At 49.3% G+C, this 13373-nt stretch overlaps 1 protein-coding gene across 1 annotated transcript; it reads left to right on the top strand.

Moving 5' to 3' along the window:
* The first annotated feature begins 2716 nt into the window (after positions 1-2716).
* Positions 2717-11727, top strand: MKNK1 (MAPK interacting serine/threonine kinase 1). The gene is made up of 12 exons (XM_069979364.1): positions 2717-2947; positions 5060-5161; positions 7150-7247; positions 7402-7481; positions 7729-7802; positions 8219-8323; positions 8544-8599; positions 8680-8775; positions 10008-10202; positions 10313-10477; positions 10590-10633; positions 10727-11727. Exons 1-12 carry the CDS (start codon positions 2815-2817, stop codon positions 10932-10934), a joined length of 1356 nt encoding a protein of 451 aa, XP_069835465.1. The 5' UTR covers positions 2717-2814; the 3' UTR covers positions 10935-11727.
* The last annotated feature ends 1646 nt before the right edge of the window (positions 11728-13373 follow it).

Below are 13373 nucleotides of genomic sequence, written 5' to 3'. Positions count from 1 at the left end.
TTCCTGTAGATGTGAATGTATTTCTGCTTACGGATGGTTCTAGTTACCAGTGCAGGAGACATAATACTACCCACCGGTCTGCCCCTCACAAACACGTCTACAGTGACACCAAGATCCACATGCGCCAAAGAGATAATATCCTTAGATCCAAGCCGGAAATTCTGGTTTGTGGTAACACAGAAGATGGACGGCAGGAGACCACACTGTTTATCTACTATGTCCTTTTTACTCATATTGTAGGATAGATACGTTTCTAACCACAGCTGCTGGAACTTTACGCCAAGAATCTACAATTCTTTTTTTTGCAAAATATTTTCCAATGTTGCTTCTGATTTTCCCCCCCAATCTCATAATGTACCCCCTTGTTCTTGTGTTCAGCTTCCTATTTTAACCCTTTCATGGCCTGAAAGTTTTCATTTGTTGAATGTTTTTTTCATCCTTAGGATGCGTTAACTCTTTTCCTCAATGTGAACGCATCCTAAGGGTGCCTTTACACAGATTTATCTGACAGATTTTTGAAGCCAAAGCCAGGAATGGATTTGAAAAGAGGAGCAATCTCAATATTTCCTTTATGACATATTTATGACAGTTTATAGTCTGTTCCTGGCTTTGTAGTGATGCCTTTCATTTTACCAAAAAATGTTTTGCTAAACTGAAAAAAAACAACAACCTGCGGGTTGAAATTGAAAAAAAGAAAGTGATATTTTAAACATTTTTGGGGGTTTAGTTTTGTACATTGTGCACTTTAAAATAAAGATAAAATTGTATCTTTACAATTACAGTAACACCATATTTGGGCTATGTACACACACTGTACAAACAACAGCTGTTCTCCCGGCTATATTTACTAATCATAGCGGGTCTCAGTAGTGAGATTTGTGCTGAACTTTAATAACTTTTGACGTGCCTGATGACATATCAAAAGTTATTTTTTAATGACAGGTACTCATTAATACTTTAAAAAAAAAAAAAAAAGAGTGGGCGTGTCAAGCCATGCAGGGAGCAGGACTTGTGTGAGAGAGCTCCGCTCCGGACCGTCATTTTCTAGGTAAGAAAAGGCTATTACTTATGTGGCTAAAGAAAGCCAATAAGATTGGAAAGAAGACTGCAGCACCCTGGACCCCGATCTCCAACTACTTTGCCCCCTTGTCAGCGCTGACGGAGGACCGTGATTTCCACGAGGCGCCATCTTTCCTCCTGCTCCCTCAGCGAGCTGTAAGGAGCAGCATCGCAACTTCAGGAGGTGGCAGGTGTGCGGAGGGGAGCCAAAGAGACTTACAGGCCACAGAGACTCCCGGTCACTCATCGGGCAGATTCTTCCAGCGGTGGCTTGCCCATGGGAGGTGAAGGGGAAGCGGAGCTGCCATTCACTGTTATTGTGGTCTCAAGCAATGTCTTAGCAACTCAAAATGCGACTCCATCTACTTTCAGACCTACTGGATGCTGCTACTCTCTTACAAGGCCATCCAGAACTCCAAGCTCTCCTAATCTTCCTACCATCTAAAGCTGATCTGGAGTTGCTTTCCTCTGATCTCAAAAACGCATGGCGGCAGGACTTGGGAGCCGTTTGAGATGTCCATGCAACAGACTGTCGGGTGTGCAAGAAACTTTCTCATCCCAGGTGACACAGCAGCAAAACCTGACATCCCATCTGGATGATCTGGAAAATCGCAAGAGGAAAAATAACATCAGGATTAGAGGGCTCCCTTAGGCCACCCGCACGCCTGACCTTATACAGACTCTGACAGGGGTATTCAACATGTTATTGGGCAAATCATCACAACACTACATTGAGACAGAGCCCTCCACCCACAGAGTTTCAATCCTGCGAGCCCGAGAGATGTGATAAGCAGAATTCATTATTAGGCGGTCAAAGAGAGCATAATGCAAAAGGCCAGATCTATGCAAGAGATAGACTTTGATGGTGCCAAAGTGAAGCTGTTCCCTGATGCCTGAGGGCATCGCTGAAGCCACTACTGGGATTGATGCAATCAAGAAATGGCTTCATTTCCCTTTGCAGTTCAGCCCCACAGCCAGAATCACCAAGTTAACATAGTGCCAGAAGTCTTGGCTCCATACATTGTATAGTGGTAATGCTGGATAATTCCTTTACTGTCCTAGACCTCCATGGATAATGAAATTGACCCCTCCACTGCCATAGCCCTCCAGGGATATTGACAATACACCTCACTAGACTACACCTGTATACTAGGTGGCCCTCTGGACCAGGGATGGGGAACCTTTGGCCCTCCAGCTGTTGCAAAACTACAATTCCCATCATGCCTGGACAGCCAAAGCTTTGCTTTGGCTGTCCAGGCATGATGGGAATTGTAGTTTTGCAACAGCTGGAGGGCCAAAGGTTCCCCATGTGTGCTCTAGCCCTAATAAGAAGGCACTGTATGTTAAGCCGTTGGTTTGTGTTGCTTCCCATGCCCTAAAGATCCCCCTCTCCCTCAATGAGGCACTATGGGATGTAAACCTTTCCATGTTACCCCTTTCGAGGGGGAAACATTCCCTATCCGGAAAGTTCCCGATACTTCCATAAACTCTGACGCCATTTTGTAGCGTTCCCGCCATTTCCCTCCCCCCTGGGAAGCAGCAGCTTACAGCTCGGTTACATCAGCTGCGATACTTCCGGGTTGCGTTTCACGCCTCCTTTCTCCAACTACAGACAACAAATCAACTCGCGCTCTAAGAAGACAGCTGAGGTGTAGCCAAACCTCTGAGGGGGCGGGGAAAAGGTGACCAATCAGAAGCCAGGAGGGGATTGGGCTGTATAACAATAAGCCAATCCGCGGAGTAGGCGGGACTGTAATGCAAGACGTGACCAATAAGATACGAGAACGGAGGAGGGAGGGGCGGGTGATTGGCGCTGGTGTTCGGGTTGTGGGTACGGAAGTCTGCTGCTCGGAGCGGTCATTCTGTCACCTGGAGCCGATGCCCGCAGGTAAGTGGGAAGTGACGGGTCACCGGAGGTGGAGGGGTAGTACGGACACTATGTCACCGAGCACAGGAGGAAGCGGGGACCGGCGATACTCAGAGGCGAAAGAGGAACTCAGGATCCGAGCTGTCTCTGTGTATGAGGGAGCTCTACACCCCTGAGCTGTCTCTGTGTATGAGGGAGCTCTACACCCCCGAGCTGTCTCTGTGTATGAGGGAGCTCTACACCCCCGAGCTGTCTCTGTGTATGAGGGGTCTCTACACCCCCGAGCTGTCTCTGTGGGCATGAGGGAGCTGTACACCCCCTAGCTGTCTCTGTGGGCATGAGGGAGCTCTACACCCCCGAGCTGTCTCTGTGGGCATGAGGGAGCTCTACACCCCCGAGCTGTCTCTGTGGGCATGAGGGAGCTCTACACCCCCGAGCTGTCTCTGTGGGCATGAGGGAGCTCTACACCCCCGAGCTGTCTCTGTGGGCATGAGGGGGCTCTACACCCCCGAGCTGTCTCTGTGGGCATGAGGGAGCTGTACACCCCCGAGCTGTCTCTGTGGGCATGAGGGAGCTGTACACCCCCGAGCTGTCTCTGTGGGCATGAGGGAGCTGTACACCCCCGAGCTGTCTCTGTGGGCATGAGGGAGCTGTACACCCCCGAGCTGTCTCTGTGGGCATGAGGGAGCTGTACACCCCCGAGCTGTCTCTGTGGGCATGAGGGGGCTCTACACCCCCGAGCTGTCTCTGTGGGCATGAGGGGGCTCTACACCCCCGAGCTGTCTCTGTGGGCATGAGGGGGCTCTACACCCCCGAGCTGTCTCTGTGGGCATGAGGGAGCTCTACACCCCCGAGCTGTCTCTGTGGGCATGAGGGAGCTGTACACCCCCGAGCTGTCTCTGTGGGCATGAGGGAGCTCTACACCCCCGAGCTGTCTCTGTGGGCATGAGGGGGCTCTACACCCCCGAGCTGTCTCTGTGGGCATGAGGGGGCTCTACACCCCCGAGCTGTCTCTGTGGGCATGAGGGGGCTCTACACCCCCGAGCTGTCTCTGTGGGCATGAGGGAGCTCTACACCCCCGAGCTGTCTCTGTGGGCATGAGGGAGCTCTACACCCCCGAGCTGTCTCTGTGGGCATGAGGGAGCTCTACACCCCCGAGCTGTCTCTGTGGGCATGAGGGAGCTCTACACCCCCGAGCTGTCTCTGTGGGCATGAGGGAGCTCTACACCCCCGAGCTGTCTCTGTGGGCATGAGGGGGCTCTACACCCCCGAGCTGTCTAGGTAGGTGAGGGGATCTTTGCGGATCTCTTCACTGATTTATTAATGGTGGCTCTCTGGATCTCCTTACCTGTCTCTATAGATGGGGATCTCTCTTAGGGCCCTATTCCACCGGACGATTATCATTCGCATAATCGCTAACGATTTCAAACGACCGCTATTGCGAAAGACCTGTAAACGTTCACTCATTTCCATGGAGCGATTATAGTTAGTTATGATCGTAATTGCGATAGTTTTTTCTTCGCTATTTATTTGCTTTTGCGTTCGTATCTATTGCGAACGACCGAACGACGTCTTATTCAATGCGAACAATTTGCGAACGTGCAACGATAAAAATAGGTCCAGGTCTTATAAAGCGATCAATGATTTCTCGTTCGGTCGTTAATCGTTAACTGCATTTCAAACGAACGATTATCATTTAGATTCGAACGATTTAACGATAATCTGAACGATAATCGTCCGGTGGAATAGGGCCCTTTGGTGACTGTTCATATAGCTGGCGGGGGGGGCCTCCCTCGTTGTCTCATCCCTCGGGGTCAGGCACTCGCTCACGTTGTTATTTATAATCTCACTGACTCGCACACTGAAGATAGAAGTGACCTCAGAGATCTCCAGCACAGCAGAGGGTTCACAGTCAGCGCTGCGGAGTGCATGGTCTGTCCGGACCCCCGGTCTCTCCTGGAATTTTACACACTAGAAAAGGGCTTTATCCTTCCATTATAAGAGGCAATGTGTCAGGGGCTCCTAGGCCAGCTGTGTCCCTGAGGTGGAGGAGGGGGGTCTCCAGAGACAGAACATAGGAGGGGATGGTCCCTGGCCCCAGTCTCTTCTCATCCAGCTGTTTTCTTTGTACAGAGATGGTCAGCAGTCAGCATATCCCAATAGATGATCCCGGGAAGCGGAAAAAAAAGAAGAAACGGGCGAGAGCGGCTGAGACCTTTACCGGGAGCTTTGCAGGTCAGTCCTGAGATTGTGGTTTACGCTGCGATATCTGACTGTTTAGTTGCCAGCTGGTTATGATGCTGTGTGGGGATCCCGGTGGTGCAATCCATTTTTCAGTCGCCACCCAGTTCTCACCATCTGCACCAGTTTCTTTATATGCAAATCAGGCTGCTCTGTGCACTGGAGGTGGGCCCAGTACCCCCAGTGTACCAATGGCGGGAACCGGGCAGCAATTTGAAAGAATGGACCATGTCACTAGGATCCTGGCACCGACCAGGTGAAACTTTAAAAATGTAATATTCTTGGTGGAACATTTACTTTAAAAGGGGATTTCTGGTCAAAACAGAGGGATGAGGTGTCCATAGGATAATCTATCAGTCTCTGATCGGTGGGGTGCCACCACCCTGTAACAGCACTGATCAGCGTCTGCACTACACAGTGATCGGGCCGGAAGCAGTTTCTTTCTTCGCTGAGTCACTGCAGCACAGATCCCAGTCAGATGAACAGGTGCACATTGTCATCACTGCACAGTGAAACAAACTCCATTCACTGTGAACGCCAGCGCCCTGTCTATCAGTTATTGATGGCCTATCCTGTGGATAGCTCTTCAGTCCATTTTGTCCAGCAAACTTCTTTAAGCATCTATAAATTGCTGGTAGGTACATGTTCTCATAACCTCCTGCTTGTACTGCTGCAACATCCTCCTCCCTGGCCCACCTTCTAACACACTGCTAACCCACCTCTCCCCTATCTCCTCCTCTGCCGATCCCTTCACTGGTTACCCATTGCCCAACTGATTCATTTTAAATTGTTAAAGCAAATCTGTACCGGCCGCCACCCACCACAACCATTGGTACTGTTTTCTAGCCGCCATGACGCCACATCCGGTCATGAGGTCTGCCTTTTTCTTGGGACCTGTATTATGCTAAAAAACAAGTTTTATTTTGGCGTGACTTAGAGCATCTGTGCCCTAGGTCTGCAGCGCCTCCATCCAGCCCAGGGGTGTGCCAAAAAAGAGGCAGGGAGAGAGGCATTGCAGGCTTAGGGTACAGATGCTCTCGGTCTGCCTTATTGACACCTCACTGTGCCACCGTAATAAAACTTGTTTATAGGCATGATACTGGCCAAACCAGACATGGTGTTCTGAAGGCTAAAAGATAAAGCAAATCAATCACTCCTCAACTTGCTACTGAGATCGGGGCTACTGCCAGGCCCAGGGAACTCCTGCTTCTGCGACATCATGACTTGAATGATGGATTGCCCGCTTAGCCAATCAGTGACTGGGGAAGGATGCTGCTCTAGTCCCTGATTGACTGAGTGTGCCATCCATCAGCTGGGTCAGACGTGCCCATCACCCCCTCCCCCACCCCACCCCCAGTTGTCGCAACATTGGAACTTGGCAAATTGGAATATTGGCAAGGAGCCAGTGATGTGGCCCTCTGGAGGCATGGGGTGATGTAAGTAGTGCTTCTTTTATTATGTCATCCCTGCCTGCTTGCAAATTCTTATAACTTCTGGACTTCTCCTTTAACCAAGACATACACGAATATCCACAGCCTTTCCCCTCTATATATCTGTGACCTTATCTCTTTTGGTCGAGTCGCTATGTATATACATTACTTGTCCTGTTCTGATCCTGAGTAAGGGCCCTATTACACGGAAAGATTATTTTGTAAAAAATCTTTATATCGTTTGAATTTAAGCAATAATCTTTGTGTGTGTACAGGCAACGATCAAGCGACTATCGAAAATGTATTTGTATGTCATTGCATCTTTTAAGCTGACCATAAAATCATTGTTAAGCGATTGCCAATCAGGACCCTCATTCTCCTGATTGCTGGGGGTCCCTGCAGTCAGATACTTGGATAGGTGATAGGTTGTCGTCTTGGGATTACCCCTTTAATGTAGGTGTGTGCCACCTGTAGTTGCAGTATGCTGCTATCTCTCTATGCTCTGGGGTGGCTCTCCTGCTTCTAGCTTTCACGCTGTTCTGTTTCTTGTAGATTTGTACAGACTGACAGACGAGCTGCTCGGAGAAGGCGCCTACGCCAAGGTTCAGGGCTGCATCAGTCTACAGAACGGGAAGGATTATGCTGTCAAGGTGAAGCGTCATTACGCATCTGTGTGTCTGTCAGGTGCGCTGAGAGCCTGGCTGTAGGGCTCATGGCTGGCTGTAATGGACTAGGCTGATGACTGTGAATGTGTGCAGCCCAAGGGGGCACGATGGGTTGTAACAAACTCCTTCCCTTTGTCAGATTGTGGAGAAGAAACCTGGGCACAGCCGCAGCCGCGTCTTCCGGGAAGTGGAGACTCTGTACCAGTGCCAAGGCAACAAGTGAGTTCATACACGCATGATGTAGATCCATAACACCGGAAAGGGTGTGGGGTGTGGATCATGGGAAGGATCTGTACAGAGGCCTCGAGCCATGTGTGCCTCGGATCTCTGGCCCCTCTGCATTCACAATGCACCACTTTATGATCCCACTTCTACCTCTCGGCCCCCATCCCCACCCCTGCACACCTCTGTAGCTTGGCTCCTCCACACTCTTCTTAGCCTTTGTATTTAATCTTTTACTTTGCAGAAATATTTTGGAGCTCATAGAGTTCTGTGAAGATGACGCTCGCTTCTATCTGGTGTTTGAGAAGTTACGAGGAGGTATGTTGCCAGTGTGTGCTGTCAGGTTGTGGTCTCTGCCTCTGGCTGTGTCATGGTAGTGAGCGGGGAGGGGGGGTGGTCCCTGGCTTGGTAGTGAATGGGGAGGTTGTCTCATGCAGTGAACCTCCTGCTGGGCTCCTGGTAACTGTTCTCTAACCCAATTGGACCTTTTTTTTTTTTTTAATGGGCCCCTGTCCCTGGATCCTTATTGGGGGTGGCGGTTGTATCCCTTGGTGGCTCTGTGTTCTGACCCTTGTCAGAGGGGAGTAGGTCCCGTGGTGTCCCTGTGCTTGGACCCTTTTGATTCACTTATCCCTCGATCCTTTGCTTTGACTACTCTAGATACAGCTGGGAGGGATGCTGGGCTTTGTGGTGCTAATGTCAGTGGAGGGTGACGGCTATTATTTTTCTCTTAGGTTCCATCCTGTCCCATATCCAGCGGAGGAAGCACTTTGATGAGAGGGAAGCCAGCACCGTGGTCCGGGACATTGCCTCTGCCCTGCACTTTCTCCACACAAAAGGTGGGAACTGCACTGTTCTCCATGTCACCAATGTCATCAATCCCATAGAGGAGCTCGTACTTTACTGGGGCCCAAACAATTGCCCCCATGTAAAGGGCATAGAGCCATAGGATTAGGTGATGTTATAAGAAGTTTGGTCCCTAAACCTCGGTCACCATGGGAAGATGTGTGACTGCAGAAGTGGGCCTTGTCCTCTTCATTGGTCCCCTCTGTTTTTTAGGAATCGCCCATCGAGACTTGAAACCAGAGAATATTCTGTGTGAATGTAAAGAAAAGGTATGGGGGAGGGGTGTTTGGGAGGAGGAGGGGTTGTGTGTTATTGGCCTCCATCGCTCACTCTTTTTGTCCCTTTCCAGATTTCGCCTGTGAAAATCTGTGACTTCGATCTTGGGAGTGGTGTAAAGCTGAACAGTGCATGTACCCCGATCACCACCCCGGAGCTCACTACTCCTGTAAGTCCAGGCTGTCCTATACCTGCTAAGCTTAAAGTGACTCTGTACCCACAATCTGACCCCCACCCCCCAAACCACTTGTAACCTCGGATAGCTGCTTTTAATCCAAGATCTGTTCTGAAGTCCGTTCGGCAGCTGATGCAATTATTGTCCTAAAAAAATACTTTTAAATTTGAATCCTGTGCCAAACTGGAGTATTTGTGCCCTAACTTTGCACAACCTCTCTGTCCCTCCTCCCCACCCTCTTCATCAATAGGAATGCTCCAGGCAGATTGCCTGCTATTCCCAACCTGTGGCAGCCCGGTACATGGGCTGGATCGTTAAGGACCTGTGCAATGTTCAGCATGGAGAAAATGTTTCATTGGCATTCCTAATGATGAAGAGGATGGGGAGGAGGGACAGAGGGGTGGTGCAAAGTAAGGGCACAGACACTCCTGTTTTTGGCACGGGCTTCAAATTTAAAAGTCATTTTTTTGGGACAATAATTGCATCAGCTGCCGAACGGACCCCCAGGACAGATCTTGGGTTAAAAGCAGCTATCTGAAGGTACAAGTGGTTGGGGGGGGGGGGGGGGGGGCGATTGTGGGTACAGAGTCTCTTTAATTGCTAAAGTGGCATTTGCTCTGTCACATTGGTTTCACAGTGGTCACTGTAACCCCCCCATTGTTTGTATATAACGTAATCGTTATTGTACATCTCTATTTATTTAAGCTAATAAGACGTGTGTCTAAAGGGAAGATGGACATGTATTATCTGTAATATTCAGCAAATTTTCTCAATCTGCGCTGTTCTAAATCTTTACAGTAACCCTGGACATTAGCTGTAGATAGTTGAGCACCCTGGGCTAAAGCCAGCAGTGACCTTGACCACAGGGCTATCACTCTGTCACACATCTGATTAATTTATTATAGTTAAGCTTGTGCCACTAGAGTCATCCAGTAGACAACAGCCCTGAACACCTGAGATGTATCCACTTGTGTGCCTTGGCCTCCCTGCGGGCCCCCAGTTTTCTGATACCCTGTTGCGCATTTTATAAGGGTGCCATTGTCCTTCCTTCATACATCTCCTAGATGTGCCATTGGGTGATCACTGGCTCTACAGTGTAGTGCTGGATAGCAGGGCAGTGAGTGCTGGTTCTACACTAGTGTTGCTAGCTGTGAGCATGTGTCTTATTATAAAGAGCGTTGAGAGTTTTGTGCTGCAGTCTCCTGTATCCTTCCTTGTTTTCTTAGTGTGGATCTGCAGAGTACATGGCCCCAGAGGTGGTGGAAGTCTTCACAGAAGAAGCCACCTTCTATGACAAGCGCTGTGACCTGTGGAGCTTGGGAGTCATCCTGTACATCATGCTGAGTGGCTACCCCCCCTTTGTAGGAAATTGTGGGACAGACTGTGGCTGGGACCGAGGAGAAGTCTGCAGAGTGTGCCAGGTAATTCCCTCAGATGTGGCGGATGCCCTGACCCTGGCAGTCACATAAGCCTGTTGTCACTCCACTGCTTTTGTTCACCATTCTTCACCAGTCACACATTTTACTTCTAGAACAAACTGTTTGAAAGTATTCAGGAAGGCAAATATGAGTTCCCAGAGAGAGACTGGGCGCACATCTCCAGCCAGGCCAAGGACTTGATCTCCAAGCTGCTTGTTCGTGATGCCAAAGATCGCCTCAGCGCAGCACAAGTCCTACAGCACCCATGGGTACAGGGGGTAAGTAATGTAGAGCATTAGTTTTCTTTTAACCTGTCGCTCTATCCTTTTTTAGCTGCTCTATAGCCGTATAGAATGTGAAGAATAACTATACATATTTTTTTTTTTTTAGGATGCACCTGAGAGAGGCCTGCCGACCCCAAGGGTCCTTCAGAAGTAAGTTGTACCATGTGAACTGCCTGAAGTGTTGCCGTAAGTCTCCTCCATCTTGTAGTTCAGTTCAATCATCTGAGTTTTCTCATTGTGCAGGAACAGCAGCACAAAAGACCTGACACTATTTGCAAGGGAGGCCATTGCAGTGAACCGGCAGCTTTCCCAGCACGACAGTGACCTGAGCGAAGAAAACGAAAGCTTCATGCAGAAGATGTGCTCCATGCGTCTCTCCCCTCCCTCCAAGTCTCGCCTGGCAAAGCGGAGAGCACAAGCCCTGGCCAGTAAAGGGGTCTCACCGGAGTGACTGCAGACATCCGCTGCCATTCTACAATGTTTTTATCGTCCTTTTTTAATTTCCTGCCAGTGTTGTGCTCGGTTTGGGTGCATTTGGTTGTCTTATATAAATATATATTTTTATTAGAAGAGTTTTCAATCTATCAAAGGGAACGAACCTGCCATGGCAGACATCTTGTCTTGGCTACAGGAGGAGTGGAACAGATTACTGTTGTAGCTCATTCTGGGCTTAGAAGTCTAGGGGGTGGAGCTAATGATTGACAGCTGTCTTTGTTTACAGTAATTAAGGAAGGCTGTCAGCCACTAGTTAGGTCTGCCCCCTTGACTGGGCAGATAGCTCTATCAATCTTACTATAATCTGCTCTTCCTGTTCTATTGGTTGTCATCTAAAGATCAGACCCTATGCTTGATCTTAGCGATTCCCTCTAAATAACTGTGACCCTGGACTTTTCAGGATCGGATCCTGCCACCATAGTTGTAGGATGTTATTCTCAGGAGATGAATGTAGTAGTCCCCTCCCCATCCCCCAGAAGTATTTATGGTCCCCCTCCAGTTCACTCCTCCCCCATCCTTGTGATTCTGTTATCGCGGATCACAGTCTTGTCTGAGGCCGCCTCATCTACTCTGGAACTTAAAGACTTTAATCTTTATTTTTTTAGCACTTTGGTAAATGTTATTTTTATACGGGGGCGTTGGGATCTGAGCCGATGTCGGGCATGATGCAATCTCCGGACTCTTCCATCTCTGGGAGTTTGTCAATGTTATTTATTACAAAGAAATAAACTTCCAGGTTTTTATCTTTTCTCAGAGTTTGATTTATTGTGTTTAAGGCAATAAGAGGTGGGATTTAATGCCATAGGAGTGGTTGATACCAGTGAGCAATAACCCTCTAGCTCACTATGCAGGGTGGCACAAGTCTGATGCGTAAGGGGCCTATTCCACGGGAGCGATAATCGGCCGATTATCGCTCGGTGGAATAGAGGAAACTATCAGCCAATTGTGTAATCGGCTAATCGTTTATTTAGGGCCAGACCTAAAATCATCGGTCCCCCACCGCGCATCGCTACGGTGGAATAGCGGTGCGCGGCGGGCGACCGACAATTTAGGAAGCACCATACATTACCTGGCAGGACTTCTCCTCCGCTCCGTCTTCCTCCCCGGGTCCCGCGGCACAGCATCAGCAGCTCTGAAGCGGCCTGACTGAGCTGTCAGACCGCTCAGCCAATCACAGGACCGCCGCGGCCAGTGATTGGCTGAGCGGTCTGACAGCTCAGACAGGCAGCTTCAGAGCTGCTGATGCTGTGCCGCTGGACCCGGGGAGGAAGACTGAGTGGAGGAGAAGTCCTGCCAGGTAATGTATGATGCAAGGACATCGGTAACAATGTCCTTGCAGCCCTCGCTCAACGATCAACGGGCCATGGAATAGGCCCAGTAAACGAGCTCTGATCTGCTTAACATCGTTGATCAGGCCTCCATCGGCCCGTGAAATAGGACCCTTAGGCACAGTGCTACAACCCTCCAGGGCGATGATGTCCAGTCATGTGTTGATGATGGACAGGTGGATCCCAGTGCAGAGGTGTCAAACTGCGGCCCTCCAGCTGTTGTACAACTGCAATTCCAATCATGCCTGGAAAGCCAAAGCTTGGGCTGTCCAGGCATGATGGGAATCAGCTGGAGGGCTGCAGTTTGATATCTGTGCAGTGGAGCGTTCTGTAACAGACCAAAAACAACTTTGGGAATATGAGCTTCCTTCTTGTGAGTCAGCAGAAACTGACTCTCCATAAAAAAAAAACAGCAAATCTTATAACTGAATATAAGAAACATCCCAATATATCTTATAGGATAAAAAAAAAGCTGTAACCATGTTTTACTGGCCTCCCTAGAGCTGCATCTAACGTCTTCAGCCACCAGTGATCAAATGCAGGACGATCAATCTCCAGCATGCTCAAGTAGCGCTCATCTCTAGTTATTTCTTATCCACTGCTGGATTCACGGTATACCTCACTCCGATACTGCTCTATATTGCTCTCTATGCGGTCTGGGGAGGAGGAGAGTGCTATACACAGCTGACATTGCTCTGTATGGGTGGGTTCACACTGAGGAATTAGCGCAGATAAGTTACAGTGGATTCCATTGCCCGCGTTCATTTCCCCCTTTCCCATAGACAATTCTATGGCAGGGCGAATTCTGCCAACCACCGAAAGCATTGACTTGTTAATTCTTTCGTTGGAAGGTGGAATCCGCCCGTGTACAGAAAGAAGTCTATGGCACAGGCGGAAATGTGAGTGGGGACAAGCGACGGAATCTTCAGTGTAAACCCACCCATAGGGTAGGTTCACGCTACCGAATCTGCATAGATACGTTTCGGTGGATTTCGTGGCTCTACCGATAGGCCAAGAGGAAGCGTGCGTCAGGTGTGCACGCGAAACAATCGCTACCTGTTGATCCG

Source organism: Dendropsophus ebraccatus, chromosome 8 (genome assembly GCF_027789765.1).
Source record: "Dendropsophus ebraccatus isolate aDenEbr1 chromosome 8, aDenEbr1.pat, whole genome shotgun sequence".
Classification (NCBI taxonomy): Eukaryota; Metazoa; Chordata; class Amphibia; order Anura; family Hylidae; genus Dendropsophus; species Dendropsophus ebraccatus.
Note: the sequence above shows the minus strand (reverse complement) of the source record. Positions and strands in the feature narration are given on the sequence as shown.